The following is a 20,799-nucleotide window of genomic DNA, read 5'->3' as shown; positions in this document are numbered from 1 at the left end:
TACACCAGTCACCCTTACTTACGTGTCAGCGACTCAATTAACTGCCTATTTTTAAAAACAAATTGAAACAAACATGGCGTCTTTCTGTTCTCACATCTCTGCTGAGGCACGTTATAGAGATGCACACCTCTATGAACTGCATACATCTATGGCACCTTCAACTGTTATGTTTTTTTGTAAAACGTACTTTGTTTACAGATGTGGCGAGAATATTAAATATTTTCACGTGTTATTTATTTTATAGTTAGAGATGAATATTATTCCACGGAAGTCCAAAAAAATAATTCATATGTGGATTGGACGTGAGTTGAGCCATTTCATGCTGCAGTTATGTTATAGTGAAGGACTATTTTCGTAAAGGGTTTTGCTACATTGCCGGTACCGGTACCGGTACCGGCACCGACATTTTAGCTGCGGTTCTCGGTGCCGGTTAAAATGCTGAGAACCGTAGGAACCGAGAACCGAGAACCGAGAACCGAGAACCGGTACCGACCCATCCCTAACAAAATGTAATTTATTGAAGTGAAACTTCGTTGCTGAAGGGGCCACAATATTCAAGCGTTATGAAAATTCAGATCGCACGAGGGGAATAGTTAGCTGCGTGGTGAGGGAACCAGTAGAGCAGAAGAGTGCGTCAGCGGCGACGCCACTCCAACGCATTCACTAGCGGTCGAATGGGCAGACGGCAAACGGGGAATGGGGATAGGTACGTAGCAGAGCTTGCTATATGCTAATTGTAACGGCCGGAAGAAGATACGGCAGGGGAGAGGCAGAAATGACGCAGCAGTGATGCTACGTAATTCTTGTAACGCTGCTCGTGTTGGTCTACTCAGTTTTCGTAACAATCTAACGATTGATGCTACCACATTTATTTATTTTTTTATTCGAGATCATACTTGCATCCTCACTGTTATCAATTATTACCTCTTTTTTCAATAGAGTACTAATAATTTATCTCGATCTATTCCTAATAAGCAACAAGTTTTCACTTCTGCCACATGTGGACTCCACGCACACGCTTGTTTTTTTGGATGGTTCAGGAACACGACTGTTGCTGTTGGTCACACGAGAGCTAACTGAAGTAACCGAAGCAGTGACGGGAGGAGAGTGACATGGGCGTCGCAAGGATATATTTTTTGGGGGGGACTGCAATTGATTTAGTTGTTGAGGAATATCCATCCCCTGGAGAGAGAAAAAGCGGGAGGGGGTCCGGGGGTCCTCCCCCGTGGAAAATTTGGGAGTTTGAAGGTGCAAAAAGGTGGTTTTTAGGCAATTTTCTTTCCTAAATATACTCATTATAGTTGGTTGCAATATATAAAAAATATTTTCAGAGAACAAATTTGTAAAAACACAGTGCTCACATTACCACGATTGGACTAAATGCACCATGCGCAACATATGGGTTATATCACAGAAATCATATTTTTTTAATATAACTACGAAACTAAATATATTATTATTGGAGGGGACGAAATAGAAGACTTTTATTATTGGGGGGGGGGGGGGGACGTGTCCCCTCCCGTCCCCCCCGGTCGCGACGCCCATGAGAGTGATGCCCCCGTGTGCTCTCGCACGTGCAGGACCTTCACGAGGAAGCTGGAGCCGATAGTGGAGGTGGACGAGAACTGCCCCGCGAGCCTGGAGTGCGAGACCTCGCACACGGTGTCCACGCGGTGGTTCCACGACGGCCGGGAGCTGAGCGGCATGGACCACCGCATTGTGATCCAGGAGGGACGCACCCACCGCGTCGTCATCAAGAGGACGACCCCCAAGGACGCGGGCACCTACGAGTGCACCGTCAAGAACCAGTCCACGCAGGCAACACTCACAGTTCACGGTGAGCGTCAGATTTACCTACTCTGTTACAAGACTGCTGGGAAGTGAAACTAGTGCTTCACAGCCGGTAGGGCGAGTCAAGGAGATTATGTTACCAAAGTGTAACAAAAGCGTAACGCTCAGACGGTGATAAAGAGTCCTACGATCAGGAGTGGGGTGCTCAATAGCAGAGAAGGGGAGGGGACTCAGTAGCGGGGCACACTAAGGCATGTTTGCATAATAGCACACTTACAAAATTGCACATTTGTATACTTGCGCACTTGCATCCTTGCTAGTTCGCATACTTTCACGCTTTCTTATACATTATACCGCTATCTGTATAGTTCAACTTCTAATCCACGTGGAAGCCACGCACCCATTTTTTTTTTTTGCAAAACTTGGTGAATCTTGTTTGATGTTTATTCTACGTTAATCAATTTTACTTGGTTATAAAATGGACCTTTTATTGAATCTTATGAGTGGCTTGCAATAAGTGACATGCTATATTCACAGGCAAATTCACCAGCATGTTATCATTAGAAACAGTAGCGTTTAGAGTACTGTCACATCGAGACCTAGTACTAATAATTAAATAATTACAGGCACAAAGGTGTGTAAGTAAGGCTCCAGTTGATTTCAGGAAGACCCTTAACTCTCAATGAACAACCTCCCCTCATTTTTAAGTTTAAAGCTAGCAAATAAATACATTATTTTGATTGATTCATACAGGATGTTCTCAAAATATGCTAGGCACTGCTTCTTAAGAAATTAAATGTATTTTTAATTGATAGAAAAAAACTATGTTTGCCTTAAACAAAGATATTGGTTACTTAAAGATTGAAATATGACTTTCATGCCTTAGATTTGAGTAATTACAGTAGTTGCACCAAATACATAAATTTAAAAAAAAAACTGTTGCTGCATTTTCTGTGTTGTTACAATATATTTACAAGTCTGTGTAGGAATGAATGAATGGAAATTTTCATTAAAGTGTGAACTGTCATTTGCTAAATGAGTTTATTTTCTAGCTGTAACTATAATAAATATGTATTGTGATAGAAGATTTGATGTAATACTAAGGATTCCATTAGACGTACCGTTGAGAATTTTCACTGTCGTTCAAAACTAAAAATATTTTATAATTTGTGCCATGGTGATCCAATCGAATGTTTCTCGTGACTCATGTATTGCAGAAGGTAAACCGGAGTTTGTCCGCAAGCTGCAAGACTCTGAAGTCAAGGAGCGTGAGGTCGCAATCCTGGAAGTGGAAGTGACATCGGAAACTGCGAATGTGACTTGGCACAAGGTACGTTTTGCCGCGGGATTTTTTTTTTATCCCGGGCACTGGAGGTGGTGTGTGAACTTTTGCAAAGTGAGAGGTCATCGGTGACCAACGGTGGCTGAGAGAGTGTATTAATGTTTTACCAAACACTGCAGGACGGAGAGCAGCTGAAAGAAGACGGTGACAAGGTGGTGTTTGAGAATCAAGGCAGCGTGAGGAAGCTGCTCATTCGTGGGATCTCTGTGCACGACGAGGGAGAGTACACGTGTGCTCTGGAGGACCAGGAGTGCACGGCCGAAGTCACCGTAGTCGGTGAGTGATTCAAAAAATTTGCGGTGTGTGGCAAGTTCTTGGTTTTCTGCGATCGCTGGTGCGTGGCGAGCGTCACGGGTTTGATCCCAGCATTCTGGCTGGACCCAAATTCACAAGAACCCGAGTCAGAACTAAAGTGCATTTCAGCCCACTAGGTATAACCATAAATGTCACTGTCACTTTTAGGGTGTATGTCATGTTTCAGGTCATTATTTTATATTTACGTTCCATTTTTTTTTTATATTTATGGTTAAACTTGCCGACTTTTTGGATGTCTGTTCTTTCTCAAAATGAATCTGTGTGTGTGTGTATGTGATTGTGCAGTATGGATAAGGAGAATTCAATAGAATTTAAAACTGAAAATTTTTGGGTTTTAAGTCAATTTTACATTCTACTTTGTGATATGGTTTTCTATCAATTAGAAAAATAATTATTTAATTATACCTAGCCTTTGAAATTCCCCCGATTTTTTTATGATTATGAAAGGGTAAATAAAATTAAAGAAATTTTAAACCGTACTGGGCAATAGCCACCAGTATTGCCTGTAAACACAAAAATTTATGTTATTTATTCTATTTGGTTCTTATTGTCCAAACTGAACAAAAAAATATAAATTCAACTTTACCACTTAATTACGCAAAACTTTTAGACTGTAATTTTTATTTATTTTGTTGATGTTTGGCCTTTCAAAGCTCTAAAAGTTAAATTGTGTTAAACGTAAATATAAAATAATTATCTGAATTTGAACATATGTACTACCTCCTTAAGTCTATGCAAAATCGTGCAACGTAAAAAATCTATAGTTTATGTTGCTTCTATTTTATTACTGCCATTCAAAGAGATTTATAATTAAACCACGTAGAGGTATTGGATTTCAACTGAAATTAAAAAAAAAGTAATTTTTTTTTGTAGTAGGTTCTAGAGAAAACAGTGATAACACATACATATAAGATTTAAAACAGTACAGATCGGAACAAAGTACGTAGCTTTCACCGTATGTCTATTTTGGGGATTGTTGTTAAAACATAATTTACTCATTTTAAGACATACGTATTTTTGTGAGTTTGTGCCAAGAAAATGGGATGCATCTTATAGTTGATTTAATCCTCCAATTTTACTCATTTTCTCGATTCAAAGACACTTCTTATGACTTTTAAATATAAAAGTGCTTCGAAACTTCCTCAGATAATATTTTCGTAGTGAAACTAAATACTGTAAGAGGGGCTGTGTCTTAGAATTGAAGGCATTTTAGATTCGAGTATTATTATTTTTTATTTTTTTATAATTTTTTTTTTTAAAAAGCTAAAAGGGTGAGCAACACATTCTGCACAAACCTTTCATTTATTTCAGAGTTGCCGCCTGAAATCATCACCAAGCTGGAGGACGTGACCATCGCGAAGGGGGAGAACGCAACGTTCGAGATAGAGCTGACGAAGGGCGACGCCCTGGTGCGCTGGTTCAAGGACGGCAAGGACCTCCAGTTCAGCGAGCACGTCCAGCTGTCCATCGACGGCAAGCGGCAGACTCTCAGGATCTGCGGCTCGGAGCTGGGCGACTCCGGGGTGTACTCGTGCCAGGTGGGCGACCAGACTTCGAAGGCGAAGCTCACCGTCGAAGGTACGTGGCCCCTTCGCTCAGACTCCCAAAGTTATACTGTTACGATAGATACGAGACCATCCCGAAACTAGTTTGATCCTCAAAATTCGGTTTATGTTCTCTAGTTGGATAATGTACGCAATTTTAGCTGGAGATATCCTTGCCATCTTTAATTTCTTAAAAAATATTTTGTTGCTTACTGTTTCTTTCAAAACTGGCAAATCATGCCCTGACATTTTTTACTATTTTTTTCAAAATTTCATTTTTAAAATATCTTAGTAATAATTTTTTTTTTATTTCTGCATATTAGAATGCTGCATGGTTAAAGTGCTTGAAATTTCTTGTTGTCAGTCTTACATTGCAACTCTATGCGATGCAAGCAAACATATTTAATATTAAAAACGGTTGCTGCCCATATAACACAAAAGTACCAACTGGCACAATTTAAACAGTGGACTTTTGTCGTGCAAAAGGAATAGTCCTGAAAGTGTTCACTAAAGTGTAAAGTACCAAAACAAATGTTTCCATTCTTTTTTTTTAAATTTAATCTGAAGTGTCTTATCAATTAAAAAAAAACTATGTACTATGATTTTGTAAACGCACACGATTCCTTTAAACTAACAAAGGAAAAAAATGTGTGATACTGCTTACAGAGCCAGTTGTTGAATTCATCTCGAGGTTACCAGATGTCACATTGGTGCCACTGCTTGCTGATGTGATATTTACAGTTGAGCTTTCAAGGCCTAATGTGGAGGTGAAATGGCTAAAGTAAGTAGTCATATTAAACCTTTTACTTTTCTTAATTTTGATCAAAATAACTATAGGTTTTGCTAAGGTAAACATCTATTGTAGGGTTATGAAAATATTTGGTAGTGGCAATTGATATTGAAACATTCAAAATTAATAATTTATTTTGATAATAATTAATAAATTAACCTAATGAATGTCTGTGAAACCAAAATTTTAAGTTAAATAAATACATGAGTGTCTAACGAATGTTTATTTGATTTAATGAAATAACTGTACTAGTTTGGAGTTGATTATTTTATTTTTTAGCTGAAAAACTTAAAATTTAAACTATAAATTTCAATATTAATTTTAATTTTAACATCGTATCCAGTCAGTTAATTTCCAGAGGGGTTAAAACAAGAATTTTTCACAATTAGGGAACATGGTGAATTTCACGGAGTAAACCCGTTTCCCCACCAATACATTCTGCCATTGCTCCGTATTAAAGTTTCACCTCTCATTCGTCCATATGACTTCTATGCCAGAGGCACACTAAAACCTTAATTTTGTGGTGGCTTCCATCAAACAATGAGGGCCAGTTAAAAAAAATATTAAAATTTTGCGGGCCAATTGGTCTCTTGTCTCTTGGGTAAACTTTTTAGTATCAACAACAAACATATTCTTTACCTTTCCGCTGATATTCATGCCACTTTGATTTGGGAAAGAAATTTTAAGTTCAAAGATCTGCTTTTATCAGAAAATTTACGGCTCTCATCCAAGGGCATAGTCAGTCATAAAGGGGCAGGGTGTAGCCATTGAACCCTCCCCTATTATTTCTTTCAATAGTAGAAATGCACTTCACTAACCGGCTTAAATGACATCATTATGGCTTCATTATTATTTTTGTCCACATAATTAGGACATCATCAAAAAAGGCAATTTTTATCTAAGAATTTCAGGTTTTTACAACACACCCAGGTACCTTAGGCAGCATAAAAATTCATTTGCAAGCATAATCCTTTAAAAAAATTAGTCGGGTGGTTCCAAAACCCCTGGAAACAGACTTATGCTGCAAAATATATTCTTATAGCTCCCTTCGGGCCTTCCCCTTCTGCTAATCCTGGCTCTCATAAATAAAAGATTTGATTTACTATTTATTTATTTATCATTTTTCATTTGCATACAAACAATTTTGAAACCTTGGTAGTAGGAAACAAAACAGAGACTATAATAAAAACAAAAAAAAATAACAACACATGAGCAAGTACTAATGACAAGATTACAAAAAAAAAACAGCCAAAACATAAAAAAATATTAAAAAATATACTGGAAAGCAGGACATATAAACTGGCAGATAAACCAAACGTTACAAACATGGTCAACAAACACCACCTGGACAAAAACACAAGCAAAACAAACGTGTTCAATCAACCTGATTTCAACGTACCTAGCAGCAGTGGCGTAGCCAGGATTTGTGTATGGGGGGTGTTAAAAAGCATAACTCCCCCCCTCCCTTCCCCCCGTATTTAAGCGGGGGGGGGGGGGGGTGGCTCCTTCCCCGGGAAAAATTTGGATTTTAAGGTGTAAAATAGTGCTATTTTAGCAGTTTTCGGTACTTAAATTTAAATATTGTAATAATTTGTTTTGAGTGATGAATAATAAATTTAAATAAAGATTTGGTGCGGGGGGGGGGGTTTGAACCCCTAAACCATCCCCCCTGGCTACGCCCCTTCCTAGCAGTCGAGTGGGGTGACAGGCCGTCGGTTGGCCGCCTCCGCCCCGATTCGTTCGTTTCGTTCGCCGAAAGCGCTGAAGCGTCATATCGCCCGGTGTGGTTCCCAGGCACGGGAAGGTCCTGAAGCCCTCGGACAGGCACGTCGTCAGCTCGGACGGCGCGGTGAGGAAGCTGCTCATCAGGAGGGCAACCCTCGAGGACCAGACGGACTACTCCTGCGTCGCGGGCAACATCAAGAGCAGCACCGTGTTGAAAGTGGAAAGTGAGTCGGACACGTGCGCATGTGTGGGCTTTATCAGTCCGTGCTCATTCGTAGTGGGACTGCGAGTCTGCGAATATCCAAACAAAAAATATTCTTTATTCATGACTAATTTCATATTCAATTCAACATTTCAAATAGGTAAATTTTTTTTTTTTTTTTTTTTTTTTAATTATTCATTACAATAGCTACACCAATGGGGACTCATTCACAAAATATTTGAATGAAAAAAAAACATATAATGTGTATAGAGCTAAGAATATTTATTGAGAAATTTGGATTGGCATTCTGCAACATAATTAATACGTGCTTTGCATACGTCACAAATAGTCTGTGATTATGATTAAAAATAATTGAGGAAACTTAATATTATGTATTTAATCATTTTGATAAAAAAAAATTCAAACTGAACATTTTAGTGGTTTAAGAAAATGAATTGCCACTTTTTTTATGTATATGTATGTATATCATTTTATTATGGTTCTATATATAGGTAGTTCTTTTTTCATTTTACTTTATTTTGCATCAGTTTTTCTTGAACTCCAGTGAAGAGTGAAGAAAAAGTTTCAGTGTCTGTTTAAATTTGATTTGAAAAATTTTTGATTTTCATAAATGATCTGATATTTATTCAAAATTTTATTCAAATAAAAAATAAGCAGGATTCCAGAAGTTTAAGTGGAACCCAAAGAATTCATACTTTTACCGTAAATTCAAAGCAAGTTTACTGTGCTTTACTTATTTATTAGGTTAAAATATTAATTTATATTTACTTTTAGTTGAACAGTGCCTAAATAGTAAATTTTATGATTTGCCTTAAAAAATAAAAATATGTAGTTAAAATAATTTAATAAATAGAAAAAATATTAAAACTATGACAAATAAACATAGCAAGCATTAAAAAAAAACAAAGGTTCTGAATAATTTTTTTCCCTGTACCTCTGATACCTGTGCCGTTACCTTTAAATCTGCCAAGAGCTGAATGTCTGCTGATATCCGATACCAGTATCGTGTATCGGAACAGCCCTATAATTATGGTCGTGACTGATGCACTTACTTGCTGAAGTACTCAATATTATCTTTTTTTTTCTCCCTGCAGTTATTGAAACGGCTCCCAAGATAAACATTGACAGTCTGAAGAAAGTGTACAAGGTGAAGAAGGGAGAGGATGTGACAGTTGAGGTGAAATTCACTGCTACTCCTCCGCCCAAGGACGAGTGGACCGTCAATGGAACCGTTGTGAAGAAATCCAAGAAGGTAAACTCATTTGCTTCTAAGTAATTTTGATCAAGTTTCGTATGAAGTGCTTATAACTGAACACAAGGAAATTAAGACTAACTCTATTTATGTATGTTGAATTGTGCTTAAACTGATAAAATATTTTTTAAGTATGTGATAAGAAAAATATTTAAAAATAAAGACAATAAAAATTCTGTTGTGTTCATTTTTTTTTTTTATAAATGACTAAGAGAAGATAAAGTTACATAATTTCATTTTGAAAGAAATTTTATCAAAATATTTAGAATTGGATTTGATAATTCAATCAAAGTGGTTTTTTTATTATTCGTAGACCTACTCTAATGTTGTAAGATTACTTCATTAACTGTTATTGAAAAATGTGCTATGTAATGTATTACATAAGACGATAAGAGTACATCAATGAATTCTACAACCTTTATTACCTACTTTTTTAACATTACGAAATTGTTGGTATCCAAAGCAAAAAATAGTAATTATATTTTCTAAGCTTTGCTTACTCGTAGTAATAATATTCATAAATAAACAATTTAGCTTCCCTATACTAATTAAAATTTCCAAAAAAAAACTTAAACATACATTATATGATGTTAAATTAAAAGTTTTTAGTTGCATCCTATACTTTTTATAATTTTTCAACTATCTAATTGAATGTAGTATCTTTTGAAACACTATGTCTCTCTGAAATGTCATTTTGAGCAAAATATTTAGTTTTTATCTATAATGATGAAGTCGTTCTGGGTTAAGTGTATGAACGCATTCGAATGTGCATTGTATAACATGGGCGGTGGGGGCATGCCCTCCCCTCGCCATGAACCGTTCTTGGTGCTGGGGCTATCAGCATCAAGGGCAAGGGCAAGGGCAGGGGGGAGGGGGGATTGTACCCCACATGTATTCGCCACTGTGTGAAACATACAAAAAATAAAATAGTACAAGTTAATACACCATGAAGCACTGAAATAAATGCAACTAAAATCATGAATTTAATTAGTATTTTTAATTAAAACTTAAATAAAAACTTAACCTTATAATGTATATTTAGCTTGAAGTATGTACTGAAACATTTGTATTAACTAGATTGGAAAAAATTATTATTTTTTTTACTGTCTTCGAACTGTTATTATTAACTGATTTTTACATCATGACATGGTACAATTTTCAAACACACAATTATTCGTAGATTAATTTTTAATGTTCCAATGAGTTAGAAATCCTTATTAAATATTTTTATATTGTAATGTGCATCATATATCAGTCTAAATGACTGTGTTTTGGTAAAATAAGTTCATGAAATCTTTAAGTGTCATTCATATTTGTGGAATAATAAGCCTTCTTTATGAATAAAAGAAATATTAAAAAACAAAAACAATAAAACCTAAAATCTTCCGTTTTAAAAATGATATTGGCCTGTAAATAAAACTGTGAAATCTTTTCTCTAATGTAGCATTTATATTCAGATGATGCTCAATCAGTACCTAATTTCTTATGCTGTACCAATTTTAAATTTTAAATTAGCCTGTATCCATGTTTTCTCACAGGTTACGCCGACTTTGGGTGAGGACAAGGCCAGTTTGACAATAAAAAAAATTGAAGAATCAGACATTGGTAGCTACACGCTGCGTTTGTCAAACAACTGCGGGGAATGCTCAGCAGAACTTACGCTTATTCTCATGGGTAAGTTTAATTGGTTTTGTACAGTTATCATGCATGGTTTAAATGGTTTGCTTTATCAGTGAACAAACAAGATAGCGTTCAAGAATTACGTGTATTAATTACTTATTTTTGATGAGTTTCATTCTGACAAAGGACAATCAATACTTTGCGAGTCATTTTTCTATCAAATATACATGTAACAAAGCTTTGTTCATGAATATTTCAGCTCCTAAAATAGGAAAATAGGAGCTGAAATGAAAGTTAGTTGTTTAGGTTAGGTTAGATGTACAATTCAAACAAAGTTATTTCATAATTTAAATTTCTGAACAAACATTTTCCATATAATTATTGTAGCCAACCTTTAACTTGAGTAATATTTGTCTGATTTTCCGAAATTGTTACATGACGTGAAAAAAATGTCTTCAGTGGGATTCTTATTCTCATCCGTACAATTCGAATTTGATATTTGTTTTCTCGAATAATTTGATATTTGTATTGGTTTTTAACCAAAAAATATATTTGCACAGGCTTAGAACATCTAACTTCGGTACCTAACGAGTAAATTCAGGTGTTCTCATGTCGCAAATACACTATCTTATAATACGAAACTCTGGCATAAAATGTAACGTAGAATTATTTAAAATAATGCTGAGCCTGATAAATATACGCAAATTGTGCTTTCAACTACATTTCTGGATGCAAAGTTCACATAGTTTCCACACACCGGCAGCTAGAATTTGTTGCCGGAACAGCTGCGTCAACTATGAAATCATTTGATTTGCAGAGCGAAATATTATAAAACTATGCAATGAAATTTCACCGATAAAAAAAGAATAAGACTGGAAAAAATAACTAAACCCTTGCTTAGGACCTTTTTTTTTTTACAAAGGAATTTTGTTAAAATATTGCCCATTGTGGTAAAATTCATTAAACTGTTATTACTATAAAGTTTCCCTTTGGGTTTGTGAACTTTGATTCGCGCCGTGTGCCACAGGTGGCAGTGACCGTAGTCACACACTTCAGTTCCGTACCATGCGATGTCCGTTCCATTTACAAAACTACTACATACTACCAAATGCCGGATACCGAGACCTAAGATGTTAGACATAAAAAAATGAAAGTTCCAGGTAGTCCGAAGTGAACGTCTGTGTGGCTGGGCATGGATAGGGACTGGAAAAAGTTGCGGTTTCAATGACCACTAGGACAGACTCCACGATTCTCTATGTACTCGGGCAACTATCACCTGGCCATTGGCTACCGACTCGGGACACCTGTTTACTTACGATTCTCATGATTCGATACTTCTTTTGTTGAGTGTTTGCCATTGGCTCAGAGTCCTTCAGGTAAATTTGCGGTCCGATCACTGACGCAGCATCAAGCCAAACGAGTTTGGATTCCAGTCTGTCTCGAAAGGAATCCGCGAATTTTTCCGGTCTCTAGGCACGGAAGGTTGGTACCGCTCGTCACGTGCCCGTGGGTTGTTTGCAGAGGTGCCGTCGCAGCCGGGGACCCCGGAGGTAATCGATGTGACGGACACCACCATAACCCTGCACTGGAAGGCCCCGGAGTCCGAAGGGAACTCCCCCATCACCAACTACCTCGTCGAGTACCACGACCGGGACGACTTCACGTACGTGCATTTCGTTTTCACAGCATGAGTAAACCTCGGTAATACAAACCTGCAGGGACCATAATTATGTCACTTATCAATAACAAAGTTTGTATTAACTATACTATTACATAGTGGTGCACCGATATGACTTTACCGATTACCGATTCGATTACCGATTATGAGAGCAATAATCGGCAGATACCGATTCAGTTACCGATTATAATGAACAATTTTTTTTGAGTGTAATAATGCACACAAAAATTTTTATTCCCATGTGAATTTAATAACAAGATTAGGTAAAATTGAGAATACAGTTATAATAACAGTATAAAAATATATAAAATACACTATTAAGTCATTGCAAAGTGTAAATTAAATTAACTTCTATTAAATATATTATTGTAAACAACTTGAACTACAGTCTAATAATTGTAATTTACAGTGGGTAAGTTTTTGTTGCGGAAAACTAGCATTATTATCGACTATCACATAAGGTTGCATCGAGAAATTACCGTTTAACAATGTAAACATGTTGCTATATTTTGTTCACTTGAGTTTATAGAAAAATGTTTCCACACTTCACTTTTTTTCTCCCTAGTCGCCATCTCACTATAATTATATAAAAATGACTCAAAACCAATTGTAGCAAATGTGATTTTATTAATGTTGACTGAATGTATAAAATTATAAATACTTTTTCATTTTTCACATCACATACAAATAACACAACAACGGATAATGTTACCAAAGACGCCCATAACGAGTTTGTAAAACCCAGTGATAAACTCTGAAAGGTATCGGGACCACGATTTTGAACCGCTACTACGACTCTAAAAGATCGATTGTCATAGAATCCACTGCAATTGCTTGTGGTATTTTGATTGCGTGCCATCTATTTTACATCTCTGGCTATAGGTAATGTACAAGGCCACTAAACAAAAGACAGAACAAAAGACGAAACGTAAATAAACGTGTAGGAAAAATGTATTTTTTATTGTTCGAGGCAATGAGATTTATTAAACTTAACGAAATATCTGTAATCATGATATGACAGAGTTAGATGAATTTTGTAATATATACAAATATTACCGTATTTCGTCCTAAAATGTGTAACAAAATATTACTCGGTAAAACCCTACTTAATTATGCCGGGGGGTAGATAATCGGCAAAGTAATCGTTAAGATAATCGCCGATTACGATTAATCGGTAAGTACCCATAATCGCATATTACGATTCATCGGTATCCGCATCGGTGCACCACTACTATTACAATATATATATATATATATATTAAAAAAGTGACTTACTCGAACGATTCATTTCCATTGTTCAATCTTTGACTAAAGCAAAAATACATTTTAATTAAAATTACCATGAAAGTGAAAGGTTCGAGGAAGAACAGAACAAAATCAAAGATAAATAAAATTTTAGGTAAATTATAATTTCATACGGAAACACTCGAGAAAGTTAGAAATCTAATAAACATTTAGTTCTGCATTGGCTTGAACTGATAATTCTCAGCTCCAATCGGTTTACTGAAAACAAAGAACAGCCAGATTATCTACTGACATAGTCTCCCTAAACCCAACATAATTTATCAATACTGTGTTTAACAGAATGTTTTACATCGTCAGAACTGTAAATGGGAGTATTCATAGTCTCGAAAGCGCATTACTTCACTTCTTGGAGCATATATATACTGCCTTATTGCCTGCCTAATTTCCTGCTTAATTGCCTGCCTAATTGCCTGCCTAATTAACTGCCTTATTGCCAGCCTAATTATCTGCCTAATTTTCTGCCTAATTAACTGCCTAATTGCCTGCCTAATTGCTTGCCTGCCTAATTGCCTGCTTAATTGCCTGCCTAATTGCCTGCCTAATAAATTGCCTAATTGGCTGCCTAATTGCCTGCCTAATTGCCTGCCTAATTAACTGCCTAATTGCCTGAAGAGACTTGCATACAATTTTATACAGCACCATATGTACTTTTCTCTACAAAATTATAAAATACTATTTTAGAATGGCTACATGTGTGGCTTGAAAAAAAAATTAAACTGTACTACTTTTTAAAAGATTTAAGACAAAAGGATAAGCAAAGGTTTATAAATTACTTACAAAAAGAAGTATTACCATAAGTTTTGGAAGAGTAAAATTTCTTAACTTCTGCATACAATGAACCAAAGTAATAGCATCAGTATTATTTTAGTTGAAATTCACATTTTTTCTTTACATTGTTATCTGGGATATTTGTAATAACCATCTTTTACTTCATGCAATATTTTACCTTTGGAACAAAAATCAACTTTGTATTACATAATAACCATAATTTTGTTTTAAACAAATTACTTAGTACTATAACTCCTGTGTAATTTCTAGGGACTGTGAAAACACTTTGTATTACCTAATTAGATTTTTGTATTTACTGGGGTTTTATTAACGACTTTTCACTTTATTATGAAACTAGAGTTTGTGTTTTGGGGATTTACAGCGTAGTCATTAGGCATGGGGATACACTCAGAAAACAGGACAATCAAGGAAAATATGGAGGAGATCAACCATGGTCTACCACGTTAAACCAACCCACCATCTGCCTGGAGTGATTTCAAAGGAAAAAAAAGTTGGAACATATTTGAAACAAAACTAAACTGCACCTGATTTAGTTAAAGAGATCCTTTATTAATTTTAAAAAAGAGAATATATTATTACTCTTGAGTATAGCAATTGGAGTGCTTATTGGAAATTTTTTGTTTAAGTAACATTAGCAATCTGCAAATATGCTCATGCTACAACTACATATGTAGAAACCAGCGAACAAAGTTTCTACAATATTCAACACCAAGTTGGTTCTCTTTAATATGATGAATGCCGTGGTATCTTTATCTTTGGATGTTGTAACATGCATAAATAAGTTCATACATGCTGCCTTTTTTTAACATATTGTTATAGAGTTATAGTTATAGTTATATAGAGTTATATCTAGTTATATAGTTAGAGTTATAGAGCTGTTCTTTCTTGAAGTCGGTGTGATGTGTTACGCCGGCGACTCACGCATGCGCAGGTGGATAAAGGCCAACGAGACGTACGCGGTCGTGGAGACGACGCACAAGGTGACCAGGCTGGAGCACAACGGGGAGTACATGTTCCGGGTGACGGCGGTGAACGAGGTGGGGCCAAGCCCCCCGTCGCACAACACGCGCTACATCAAGGTCGCGGCCCCCGTCGGCCACGAGCCCCCCACCATCCAGGAGCCCCTCAAGGGCGCGGTGGCCGGCCTGGGGCAGACCGTCACCTTGTCGTGCGTCATCGGCGGTGTGCCGCAGCCGGAGATCAAGTGGTTAGTTCGCGTCCCGCCCCGAGCTTCACGCGCTCCTTTTCCGCTCCCACCAACCCGTCAGTGATCACCAGAAGAGATGCTGCACGATTCGTAGCACTTGATCGGTAGAGTAAAACTAATGCATAGGGGCATGAAGATTTCACAAAAAGATCTGAACACTTATTAGACTGCAACAAGGTATACCCGCAAATGTGGTTTCTTCCTTGTGATCGGCGGCCGTCTGTGAGAGAAGTCGTTGCCTTGTTTGACCGAGCCACTCAGGACGCGTTGACTTCCGCACTGAATCACTGTGATAGGTGTTGTTACAATCGATATGAACCTGGAAGAAACTCACCCAATCACTAAACACAGACGATGCTACAGTGTTTTGACTTTCATCTAATCCTGAAATCTTTTTGCGAAATCAGCATGCCCCTACTAATGCACATTTAAATCCAGGGCCATAGGTAAATGTGATTTGTGTGTAATTCATAACTTGCAAGATTTCTGTGAATTCTGTTAACACAGGACAATATTTTTGTCTTGTCAGTGTAAACCTGAGCATTACAAAAAATATCCATACTCAGCTGGCATCTCCCTGGCTCCCATGTTTTCTGATTTTATGTTTGAATGGAATTCAATATTATAGGTAAAATTACTTGTTTTTTGTACTCAATCTATTTTTATTTATATATTTCAAATTATGCTAGCTTATAAATTTTATTCCATTGGACAAAAACGAGAAACAATAAAAGAGCTGTAGTGAATGTGTCTGCCATTTTTTTTTAAATTATAAACTGTTTAATACTGTAGCCGTGCCAGTCACAATCAAAAGTGATCAACTTTGCTTGATTTTGAATTGCAATTCTTTTTGTGAAGTTTTGTACTCTGGAAGTGGTGTGCGTGTTTTACAATTTAAAGCATCCTCTATTTGCCGACTTCGACATTCACCGGATCCGAAACTCTGCAGAAATCATACATTTGTGCATAATCTTGAAGAAAAGAATTAAAATTAAACTTTTTAATGTGTTACAGTTTTGTTGCATTCGTTTTTGATAGGTCCGTAACATATCTTCTTAAAATTATTTAATTTTATTGGTTGCAAAGGAGTGTGATTTTTGAGTGTTGTGTCCACTGAAACTTATTGCATGCCGTGTGAATAACACAAACTAATTTGTTCGGACTTGTGCAGGTTGAGAGATGGCAAAGTGTTTAAGAGCAAGCACACAACGTACGAGAATCGTGTTGCCAAGTACGTGATCACGGAAACAACCGAGACATCTGGAGCTACCTACGCGTGCCAAGCTAAAAATGATGCCGGCTTTGCCGAAACTTCTTGTCTCGTTAAAATTCAAGGTGAGTGAGAGGAAAAAACTACGAGAAAATTTAATTAACAGGTCCTACTGCCAAAGGTGTATCCAGTTCTAAATGGAAGGGGGGAGGGATTTTTTGGCATGTAAAAGTACAGTAAGAGTTGTAACTTATGAGAAATCCTACAAGTTAAAACAGATTAACACATTAATAAGTGTATCTATTTCTTAATACGTTCCTTTTAAAAGTGTTGATATTCTAACACCTAACCTGTTAGTAAATATTTCAGTAAATAGTTGTCAATATTTTTTTTTCTACTTTTGCACTTTTGAACGGGAAAGCTGTTGCCTTCCTTGCGCTCTATTTGCCCCCCAATCCCCGTATACATGTTTGTCTACTGCTCAAACCATTTGTATTAAACTCACTGTATGATGAAAATATTCTTAACGGTTTTTACTTCACATGTTTCAGAACCTCCCAAGTTTGAAGTCGATGAAAGTCTTTCAACGCAGAAATTGAGGGTTACAAATCAATGGAAGGTGGAGGTCAAGTTCAGCGGTTTCCCGAAGCCTGAAATCAGCTGGTTGAAGAACGGCGTGCCACTGACATCCAGTAAACACTGCTCTGTCTTCATCGATGAAACCTCGTCGACAATAGCGATATATTCCCTGGAGAAGGTGGATTCTGGCACGTACACGATCAAAGGGGTGAACGAAGCTGGATCGGCTGTGTACAACTTCAGCCTTCGTGTGATTGGTGAGTGTCGAGTCTATCAGCTGCAGATTAGAAGTCGTGTTCTTCGGTCTGTTTTAAAAATAAGTTAACATAATAAATCTTTTAGGTCTGTGCGAAGCTTTTACTAAGCAAATCTATCGAAGCTCTTTTTAATATTTGATCTAACTTCGCCGCAAAATTTCGCTATTCGTTTTACTTGAAGCTTCAGTTGTGATGCAAAGCTTTATAACATTGGAAGATTAAGATTTGCTCATGAAAACATTTTGTGTTGTATTTGTTTTGCTTGAATAAAGTTCGTTACTTAAAAAATGAAAAGAAGATGATCCATTTTTTTTTATGAATGCTCAATATTAATATCATGGTTATTTTATAATTTTATTGAAAGATGTGATCTATATGATTAATTGGTTAATCACTTAATTAGTTTCAACTTCGCAAATATTTTTAACATTCTATTTGACATTCACGTTGCGTCACACAGGCCTAAAATCTTTAATAATAAAAACTGAGATTTTGACTGTCTGTAGTTCGCGTAGCACGAGACTGAGAGGCCTAGAGCCATGAAAATTGGCACATGGATCATCCAGGGCATGTCCATTTGCACCTTGAAAATATTTTCATAATTCCACTTAGGTTTTTTTTAATAGCAATTTTCGACTTTCACGGTTATCTCCATGGAAACGGTTATTGTATTGTTGATGCTTTCTTCGTCTCCTGGTAACGGCTATTACATTGTTGATTATTTCTTCGCTTTCGGATCTTAATCCAGTCTTTCTATAATCATTTTTGCTGTTATATCAACACGGTATTGGTTAAATTTATGTGAATTTGAAGACCCTCAAACACTGTAAAATCTAAGATGGTGTTAGTGTTTTATCTTTGTCGTAGTCATCTTTGTTCTAACAATATTTTTGTTCCGTAAGTTGATTTTCAAAATCAATGAAGATTTTTTTTTTTTTTGAGATAGTGGTATACCCACGAGGAGGGGCTTACATAAAGGGCAGTGTGAGAGTGTTCTGCCTGTAGATTGCGGTCATTAGTTACATGGTAATGCTAATGGGATGAACAACCTAGCACAGCACCCAGTTTTTAACCCAAGAAGGCAATTTTTCACAAGTGATAAATCTCCAACCCAGCCGGGAATATAACTTTGGACCTTTGGCTTAGCAGCCAGAAGCTGTTACCTATTATTATTATTATTATTATTATTATTATTATTATTATTATTATTAATTTGTTGATACTAATTTAATTTCCAACAAGCTAACCATCAAACTTTAATTGACTTGTTATTGACATATATATTATGTACTTATATACATATTATGTTTAGAAAATTGTTATTAAATCTATATGTCACCACAAATTGACTCCCTGTTATACATGGGACTCGAACCCATAAATCTCACACCAAAAGCTGGCGTGCATCCGACCATGCTGTGGAGGTTGGCACCACTGAGGCAACGGATCTTTTTAATACTCTTTGAATCGTGATATTGACATTTAGAAGAAGAAAAACATTGCTTACTAGTCTACTTACTTCAGTACACTGTTTAGTTTGATTTTTTTTACTGAAACAAACCTTAAACATAGAGATATAAATATTTCAAGATTAAAAACTAATGTTGCTATGACTTTCATAGCTTCACTGTGATACTGAGAAATTTTCTTTGAAAATATATTTCTTTACATCTGAAACTAAACTATGGACTCAAAAGTTAAAATGTTGCACAAAACTGTGAATTTAAGTAATGGCACATTTTCCCCAACATTTCCATACAGATGACTCAGAACGTCGCAGGAAATCAACATCTCCAACAGATGAAGTGATTGGTAAATACTTAGACAGTATATGTGGTTTGAGAGTGTTACCTTGCACTGGAATATATTAACATTAAACAAATAAAACATGTGTACACACATACAAATTGTACTTAACAGTTAAACTTTTATATGCAAATAGAAGAAATATTTCCTCATTTCCTCACTAAACAGTGATGTTATTCACACAGAAAACTATTTACAGTGTAATTTAAATTTTTTTGTGAACTTGTTTGTAATATTTTTTCCTAGAATGTCTTGAAAGTATAAATTTTCTATTAAACATAAAGGACAATAACTTCACTTTTAGAAATTTGGCCTATCTGTGAAATTCAAAATTATGAAAAAATTTTACATTAATGAAATTGTAAATTGTTTATCCTTAAGGTGGGGTCACACACACGGCATGTTGATTTTTCATTTTTTCATCATTACTACTGGTTAAGGGGTATTTCTATAAATTTAACACTTTACAAAGTTTGCTTTTATTGTTCTGTTACAAATATTGTGCACAGATATTTCCTAAGTGTATTATAATGGGTGTAAACTCTTGCATAACATTTTACACCCATTATATAACACTTAGGAAATAGCAGCGCAAAATATTTTTAACAGAACAACAAATGCAATTTAGACATAGTGTTTAATTTACAGATATATATATAGCTTGGGGCAGGCATTTTTCGCCAAAAAATCTGTAACGCCTATTAGACTGCAACAAGGTATACCCGCACCAGTGGTTTCTTCCCTTATGATTGGCGGCCATCTGTGAAATAAGTCGTTGCCTTATTCGGCCAGGACATTCAGAACGCGTTTGCTTCCACACTGAATTACTGTGAATGGTGTTGTACCAATCGACATATACCTGAAAGAAAATCACCCAATCACGAAACACAGACAATGCTACAGTGTTTTAACTTTCGAATAGTCTCTAAATCTTGTCACAAAATATGCATGTACCTAGACATGGCCCTTAACTAGTAGTGATTACGAGAACATAACAAAAACTCAACATTGTGTGAGACACCACCTTAAATGATTAAAAATAGCAACAAAAAAAATACGTACATTAGTTTTACAAAATGAGTGAATGGTATCCACAAAAATCATTCTAAAACAAATATATAGAAAGTAGAAACACTTCCAGCAATTGATGCTGTTACAACTAAAAACTCAGATGTGAGGAAATTCCCTTCCTATCTTTCACTTCATTATACATGACTTCAAGCTGAAATAAAAAAAAATGCCAGTCAGCAGAGGGTGTAGAAGGCATTAATTAGTTTGTCGGGTAATCATTGGCAAAGCATATAATAGATGTGAGATTGCTTCAGGTAGCAACATTGCAGATATTGATCTACTTCCTCTTTTCCCC

The 20,799-nt window shown here is 36.1% G+C and overlaps 1 protein-coding gene across 9 annotated transcripts in view; it reads left to right on the top strand.

Moving 5' to 3' along the window:
• Positions 1-20,799, top strand: part of LOC134538265 (titin) — a 358,395-nt gene that overhangs the window by 317,471 nt on the left and 20,125 nt on the right. For 8 of the 9 annotated variants that reach the window (XM_063379416.1, XM_063379425.1, XM_063379423.1 and 5 more), the window contains 13 exons: positions 1,581-1,837; positions 3,009-3,121; positions 3,253-3,409; positions 4,760-5,026; positions 5,659-5,773; positions 7,577-7,731; positions 8,825-8,982; positions 10,521-10,656; positions 12,124-12,265; positions 15,306-15,581; positions 16,753-16,916; positions 17,343-17,627; positions 19,389-19,439. In XM_063379416.1, the coding sequence (XP_063235486.1) occupies positions 1,581-1,837; positions 3,009-3,121; positions 3,253-3,409; positions 4,760-5,026; positions 5,659-5,773; positions 7,577-7,731; positions 8,825-8,982; positions 10,521-10,656; positions 12,124-12,265; positions 15,306-15,581; positions 16,753-16,916; positions 17,343-17,627; positions 19,389-19,439 (2,276 nt within the window). The remainder of the gene's footprint in view (positions 1-1,580; positions 1,838-3,008; positions 3,122-3,252; positions 3,410-4,759; positions 5,027-5,658; positions 5,774-7,576; positions 7,732-8,824; positions 8,983-10,520; positions 10,657-12,123; positions 12,266-15,305; positions 15,582-16,752; positions 16,917-17,342; positions 17,628-19,388; positions 19,440-20,799) is intronic. The other variant, XM_063379417.1, reaches the window with a different exon arrangement.

This window comes from Bacillus rossius, chromosome 13 (genome assembly GCF_032445375.1).
Source record: "Bacillus rossius redtenbacheri isolate Brsri chromosome 13, Brsri_v3, whole genome shotgun sequence".
NCBI classification, from domain to species: Eukaryota; Metazoa; Arthropoda; class Insecta; order Phasmatodea; family Bacillidae; genus Bacillus; species Bacillus rossius.
This window is presented reverse-complemented; position numbering and strand designations above follow the sequence as displayed.